Raw genomic sequence first — 7,673 nt, forward strand, 5'->3', positions numbered from 1 at the left:
TTGTTCATTATTTACATTTGAATCTAATTTTAAATTTACGTCATTGGCTTTAGAAAACAGAGAAACAAGGACAAAAACGACACTTTATAAATTTTATCTTTATTTATTAGCCATGCGTCCAAATATATATATAGACTAAAATTTAATTCGAAAGTTTAGCTAGAGAGTTAGAGGCGATGCGATACACCACGGAGACTACCCGAGGTACCACAAACAAACAGTCACGCAGTGGGATGCAGCACCACAAGCCACACGCAAATGTTTCAAACGCGAGGAAAACAAGAAATCTCCAAACCCAACAAAGATGGGGTAACCGAACGACGAGCAAGACCCGCTCGCAGCTAAAACCCTAGCTTAGCGGCGCGGGCACGGATGCCCCTCGCTCTCCTCCTCTCCCGCATTCGCCTCTCGCCGGCCGCCATGCGCACCACCCGCTCCGCCGCCTCCGCCAGGCTAGTCCGCGCCGACCTCAACCCAGGTGTTGTGAAAACCCATTTTCTTGCCCTTTTAATCTCAGCGGATCTTCTTTTCCCCCTTTAATAGCCCATTGTTTAAGTTACGTACTATTTTTCTTGCTCTATTTACTTCGCCGTTAAGTCCAAAGGCTTTATTTCGTTTATCTAGTGGCGTAAGGACGGGATTCCTCTTGAAATGGTACTTATTATCCCCCAATTTGCTCCGCCTGGTCTGTGCCTAAATGTTTGCCGCAGAAATTGCTATCAATTAGTGCCTAGGCTGCGCAATTCGTTTAATATGTTGGGTGGAATCAGTGTCCTACCTGGATTAGCCTTTTCTTCGTGAGTTTAGGCTGCTCGTTTATATGATGCAAGGGGGAAATCGTTTTTTTTTCCCGGAAGTTCTTTTCATATATATTTCTTCTTTAATTTGCTCTGGAAACATTTGTTTGGTTTATGTGGATTGAACAAGATGAGTGGGATTAACACTTATGAGTTAATTTTTAAATCTTTGTTCCAACTTCAAGTGTACAACAGCTATCTTAATCTTCCTACAGCTATATCTGACTGTCAGTACCTGTTCGTGATTTTTTCAACAATTTTAATATAGTTTATGTCCTTGTCAATAAAGCATGTGTTTCATCCCTTGCAGTTGTACGAGAAGTGAAACGTGAATCCAGTATTTCATTTGACATTTCCAAGCCTGAATCACCTTCTGTTAAGAGGAAAAGGGTAAAGCAAGAGCTTGAAGAAAATGGGGAGCATCCTAAGAAGCAGGTGCTTGCTGATAATATAGAATGTGTTTACATGAATAAATCAATCTTCATGTGTTTCTCATTTTTCTTTCTGCACCATTGATTTAAATTGTTTCTCTTGAGCCGTAACTCTTTGATGCAAGTGTACCTTTTGTATTTAGCTACATTTATTTGCTCATGTTGTTACCTTAGTATTAAGTTTCATGCTCTCCTCAATCGGAAAATGTCCTATGTATATGCAGGCTGGTATTGTACCTGACATTGAGGATTTTCGATACGACAAGACCAAAGCATCGACATCATCAAGTAAGGCAACACCAGCTTTGGATAAGAACAGCTGATCAGATAATCTTTTTGAGTTTCTTCTCAATGGTCTCTCAAGCCAAATGTTCAATATGAGTGTGTACATATGCTTGGATTACTTGCGGTTGTGGAGAAGCTATTAAGGTTAAGAGTGTTTTTAGCACGGCCCTTGATTTTCACAATTGGGACTACTTTTTTCTTTCTCCAGTAGTCCAAGTCCAACTGGGTCTTTTAACTCGTAAATGATTTCAGTTATTGGTATTTGTCCATACTTTGCTATTAATATTTATTTTTTGCTTCGTGGTACCTTTCATCAGGATAATCTGCTTGCAATATTACAATCTTGTTTACAATATCTGCCATGTCTTGCAAAAAAGCTCTAACACTTGCCTTCTTCAGTCAAGGTGGAGAAAAAGGTCAGAGTTTCTTCAGTTATAAAAGGTACTCGTAGGTCATGTTCGTTTTCTTGTTATCCCATGTTTCCTTTTTGCAAGCTTATATCAAGGCAAGTCTATTAGTGACAACAATATCTCCTTGAAGTTTTGGACTAAGATTATTGATTATTTTTCATGTAATGCTCACATATTTATATTTCTTTGGGTTACTAAAATAAAGTCACTGGATTGAAACTCTGTTCTTCTAGCATGTGCCCAATCTAGCCACACTGCCACACACCCACAAGTGGGGTCTTACATGGTCAGGATATGTTGTGGGCTTTTCATTTCTCAGTTTCCCATACACAACTGTATTATCATAAAGTCCATAATTTTGTTATGTTTTGGAGCTAGATTATTTTCTTCATGATTTCCCCTTATAGTAATGCTAGACAAAAAAGACAATCTTGTTACAGTTAAAGTAATTGATTAAAAACTTAAATTAAACTTAGTGTTTCCTCATTCCACACATCAGTGCATTTTTCCACCTTCGTCATGTTGCGCCATGGAAAACAAATATGTTAAGACCAGATCTGTTGATGGCTGTATTAGGCATTTATTTCTTCTTCATTTGATAGGTATCCTTCTTATGTCCATGTACCATAAGAAAACTAATGTAGCTATTTGTGCAGTTGGAGCTCCAGAAAATTGGGAGGCAGTTCTTGGGGGTATTAAAAACATGAGGTTATCTGGCCAAGCCCCCGTAGATACGAAGGGCTGTGAAAAAGCTGGTTCTCTCCTTCCACCCAAGGTAGTTTTTGTGACTAAATCATCTTTTCAACTATATATTTTTTCTGTAAAAGATCCATTTTGGTATGACACCATGACTTGTCCCAAATTTCTTTCATGCTGGATACTAGTGGAGCTCTTTGGTTAGGCCTTACATAGGTAGCATTGAAGTAGTGCAATTCACCAGCCAATCCTTGTGCTGTGTTACCGTATAAAAATAATGCAGTTCTTTTTCCTAGTCTAGACATAAAAGTTCAGTCTGTGCATGAATTTTGTGCCAAATAGATTGCAAATTCACCACATTTATAGCTCTTTACTTATTCACTTCTTTATAGTAGAACTCATGCCTTTTTTTTCTCAGGAAATAATTTTGTTTATTCAACCCATCTAGTTTATCACTAATTTTTCCATTAGTAAAAGGTTTAGGTCCAATTGTATGGAATGAAGTTATGTGAATCATTTTCATCCATGAATCAATACTTCTCTTCCTGGACAGGAAAGAAGATTTGCAGTTCTGATATCAACTATGATGTCAAGCCAAACAAAAGATGAAGTTACGCATGGTATGCCTTCAAAATTTCCTTAATTGGAATTGGTTATGCCTGTTTGTTGAGAGCACTCAGTGACTCAAACATCGGTACCAATTATCAGTTCAGTCATAGCCAAAGGAAATTCAGTACAGCAAACTTTGTTCCTTTTTTCTTTTTCTTTTTTTTTTTTTTTGGGGGGGGGGGGTGGCGCTTGAGATTCTCTCTGGGCCCAGGAAATCTTTTTTTTTAAAAAATTTCATTGCTGTTTTTGTACTAAATCTAAATACTTGTCCTTCATAAACGCGCTGAATTGCTGATTGCATTTTTGGAATCAATTCTTGTCAGCTGCTGTGGAACGTCTCTCTGAAAATGGTTTACTTGATCCTGATGCTATAGTCAGGACTGATGAGGCCACGCTTGCAAACCTTATCAAACCTGTAAGTTACAAGGGGTGTTCACCTTCATCATTCATATGTCAATAATTAGCATGCTGGATGGATGTACCAAAAAACAAATGATGTTAGCAGCATAGAACTGCTTTTGTTATCACATCAGGTTTGCAAATACACCAGAAGTTACATTATCTGAAACTGAACATTGCTTTAGGCTAAAGATGCTTAGAAGCCAGAAGCTTACAAGTTTCTCAGATTGATGTCTCACACCATATTATTCATTATTTTATCAGGTTGGATTCTATCAGAGAAAGGCTCAGTTCATAAAAGAAGCTTCTAAAATTTGCCTTGAGCGTTTTGGAGGGGATATTCCAGATTCTCTGAATGACCTGCTTGCTTTGAGAGGAGTTGGCCCTAAAATGGCTCATTTGGTAATAATCTACTTATACCATTTGTGGTTGAAATATAAATAAAAATATCTTCATTGATACCTTTCTTCAACTTGACAGGTGATGAGCATTGCTTGGAAGAATACTCAAGGAATTTGTGTTGACACTCATGTGCATCGCATTTCTAACCGTCTGGGGTGGGTTTTCCGAGAAGGAACAAAACAGGTAGTTTGGATTTGGTTTGTGTTTGCTTCTCTTCTTGTAAGAAAATTACATTACTATCAATTATGAGGTTGGGGAATAGCCCTTATGTTGCTATGTATCATGCGCAGAAAACTACAACACCGGAACAGACAAGAATCTCTCTAGAGAAGTGGCTACCCAAGGATGAGTGGGAACCCATAAACCCATTACTGGTATTTTTCTACGAACTATTTCTTATTTTTAGCACTGCAGTACTTTTTTTCTTTGTTTATTTAGGTTGAAGGCTTTTGTTCTATGCTATCCGAATCCTTCCTTGAGTGCAGAAGTGCTAGTCTATGCTGAAAAAAAACTGGAAAATGTATTGTAGGTTGGATTTGGACAGACTATCTGCACTCCACTGAGGCCCAAATGTGACATGTGTGGCATCAATAACCTTTGCCCTTCAGCTTTTAAGGAATCATCTAGTCCAAATCCAAAGCAAAAGAAAACAAGGTCTCCATAGAACTTTGTTGATGACTGATCTGGCACCGAAGGTAGATAATGCTTTTGGGTTGTCCTTTGGTGGTAGATATTATTGGGCATTCTTTTGGTTGATCTATTGACGTGTGATCACCTTGGTGCGAGTACCATTGGCAAACCATGTATCATTTTGTATAGCTGTAATATGTTCAAGATGATGGTTAGACTTATCGTTCCTATCAGTTACTCTAACGGCCTGTTTGGAAGGCAGGTTGTCGGTCCAAACAGACCTGATGAAGACTTGCACATGCCTGAACTGAAAATTCTGCCCGTATGGGTGGTAAACCCAATTACATGTTAATGTTAAGCCTGTATATTCAGCCTTTCTAAAAGAAAATCGTTTGTCTGGGTTCATACTAATTTTACGACAGAAGTCGGGCTGAAGGACCATGAGTCCATCTGCAAGGACAATGAAAGCAATATGGCTCAGGAATAGGAGATTGATTAGGGTGCAGGCCACCAGGGTTTCATATATAGCTAGGGTCTTTAGGGTCTATAGAAACACCACCAATTAGGAGATCCTAGCGATAACATCTGATTAGGGGTGGTGCACGGCAACAGGCCTGTACGGCCAGCACCCAAAGGCCTAGCGATAACATCTGATTAGGGGTGGTGCACGGCAACAGGCCTGTGCAAGGCCCATAGGGCCGGCCAAGCTAACCTGTCTAACACACCCTGCAGTCTGATCGTTGGGTTGCTGGACATTCAGGCGTTGGGTCGCTGTACATTCATGCTGGATTTGAACTCTGAAAACATCGAGGATCACTAGTTGAAATCGTAGCTTCCATGAAGAATGACTTATGTCACTGTGAAGGCCAAATTCATCGTAAAGGAAGTTTTGTGATGAATTTCAATTCGTTAAAAATCGAGCGTCAAGTTTGTATTTCCGTGACGAAATGATCAAAAACGTCACAGAATTGATTTCATCTATGATGAAAAAACTTTCATCACGGAACCATTTCCTGTTCTATAGCGTGACGCGAAAAAGCGCGACGCAAAAACGTCAAAGAATATTCGGATCCACATGTCCCCGTTCATGCTGGCAGCTAACATGGCGCCGTCCACGCTGGCAAGTGACGTGGCTCGAATACGCACGCGACATGGCTTCGTCCACACTGGTAGGTGACGTGTCGGGCAGCACGTGTCGCAAAGATGACCGCCACGTGGCTAGCTAACATAAGGCCATGTGTCGAGATGATGCAAGTCAACGTGTCATTATTCTAAGCACCCATGTGTCTCCTTCTCGTATCGACACGTGTCGTCTTTTCAATCGGCCCACGTGTCATTTTCTTACGTGTCCACGTGTCATCTTCCTGTTTGTCCATGTGTCCTTTCCTGTGTGTCCACATGTCATTTTCCTATTGGTCCACGTGTCTTTTTTTTACATCTCCACGTGAAATTTTACTACTGGTCCACGTGTCATTTTCCGGCTGTTCCACGTGTCATTTTCTTAGAGGTCCACGTGTCTTTTTCTTATTAGTCCACGTGTCAATTTCTGATCAGTCCACGTTTCCATTTCTGTTTATGATAAATGTTCTTTTATGTTTTGCCCACGTGTCAGTTCCCGATTAGTACACGTGTCAGTTTCTTATTGGACCACGTGTCAGTTTTGGACCACCATGTGTCTGTTCGTGGAGGTTATACGTGTCCATATCATGCATATCCACATTCATACAGAACCATTTTATCACAAATCACCAAATGATACAACAGAGTTCACAGAAATGTAACAACCAAATAAGTTTATGACACCACCGCAATTATTTAACTGACAGTTCAGTACCACATAAGCACTGTTGGTTACGACAGAATGCTAAGTACTGCTTATAACACCACCGCATTTATTTAACTGCCAGTTCAGTACCATATAAGCATAGGAGGTTACAATGGAATGCTAAGTACTGCTGATAACAGTTCCACACACATAGGATCAGGGCTGAGAAGAGGCACAAGGGGTGTTCAGGTTCAAGATCCTCATAAGGATGACATTGCTCTGATTTTGTTGCTTCTTGAGCTTCTCATACTGTCTTTGAGTTCTCGCTAGTGCTTCCTCTGTTGCTTCAGTCTTCTTCTTTAGTTCTTCCACTTGTTGATGTAGAATAACTGAACCTTGTTTTTCAGAAGCAAGTTCTTGACAAAACGCTTCTTCACTAGCTGACTGAGACTTGGAGGAGTTTGTGGGTATACCATCATTCTTCAAGAAAGTGGTGTTGGAGCTGTTCTATGAGAGGACCTTGGAAACAACATCAGCACTAGGCAATGGTGGCTGCCCATCAGCAACATGTTCTGCCCGCATAGTTTCTATTGGCGCCTATAAAATGCAAAGGTGAACTATTAGGATACTAATTATAGTAAAAAAAAGATTAAGTAAATAAACTGGGAACAAAGGCAGACTGAATAACTGCTACTAAATAGTGTTAATTTAACACACCACTGAAAGATAGAGAAGCAATGAATGTTAAAACTATATGATGCAGCGTGTGCAGAGAAGTGTTGGAGAAAGGACAAAAGTTTGAAGAAGGATTTGATAAATGGTTTATGAATCATGTAGGTTAATGGCATATTATCATTTATGGAAGTGACTATCTTGTTGAGCATGACAACAAATAGAAATTAAAATTCTAAACGTCCAGCAAATTAGCTAATTCCTGGAAAAGCAAATAAGTATGTATAGGACTTACAACTGCTTCTCTAGCCACGTCACTCATACCCTTCTTGCAGTTGGTATGGCAGACCTTGAAGGCTTCCACTGCATCGACTTCTTCGTCAGCTTCATCAACTTGTTCCTGGGGTTCATCCTCGTTGACTTCAGCGTGTTCTGCATCCTTGTTCTTGTTCTTGAATTGATGTACCGAGAAGGTGGTCAGAGAAACAACAAAACCATAACAATCAAGCAGAAACAACTGATAAACACTAGACACCCTAATAATATTTTGTTTTATTGGTCGAATGTAGATGAGAGA

General features: G+C 39.8%; 1 protein-coding gene across 1 annotated transcript; it reads left to right on the forward strand.

The window, feature by feature from the left end:
• The first annotated feature begins 233 nt into the window (after positions 1 to 233).
• Positions 234 to 5,024, forward strand: LOC101779958 (endonuclease III homolog 1, chloroplastic). Its single transcript, XM_004979093.3, has 11 exons — positions 234 to 478; positions 1,108 to 1,232; positions 1,453 to 1,516; positions 1,913 to 1,954; positions 2,580 to 2,698; positions 3,173 to 3,239; positions 3,552 to 3,643; positions 3,892 to 4,029; positions 4,108 to 4,212; positions 4,320 to 4,403; positions 4,559 to 5,024. Exons 1-11 carry the CDS (start codon positions 373 to 375, stop codon positions 4,691 to 4,693), a joined length of 1,077 nt encoding a protein of 358 aa, XP_004979150.1. The 5' UTR covers positions 234 to 372; the 3' UTR covers positions 4,694 to 5,024.
• Positions 5,025 to 7,673: the final 2,649 nt, after the last annotated feature.

The sequence above is a fragment of the Setaria italica genome, chromosome VIII (genome assembly GCF_000263155.2).
Source record: "Setaria italica strain Yugu1 chromosome VIII, Setaria_italica_v2.0, whole genome shotgun sequence".
Lineage (NCBI taxonomy): Eukaryota > Viridiplantae > Streptophyta > Magnoliopsida > Poales > Poaceae > Setaria > Setaria italica.

What these genes read in the sequence shown, in the direction of transcription:
- LOC101779958 (XM_004979093.3), top strand. Translation starts at nt 373, where the DNA reads ATGCCCCTCGCTCTCCTCCTCTCCCGCATTCGCCTCTCGCCGGCCGCC. An exon ending in TCCGAGAAGGAACAAAACAG is followed by an intron (nt 4,213 to 4,319) that starts GTAGTTTGGATT and finishes TATCATGCGCAG; the next exon opens with AAAACTACAACACCGGAACA. An exon ending in AACCCATAAACCCATTACTG is followed by an intron (nt 4,404 to 4,558) that starts GTATTTTTCTAC and finishes AATGTATTGTAG; the next exon opens with GTTGGATTTGGACAGACTAT.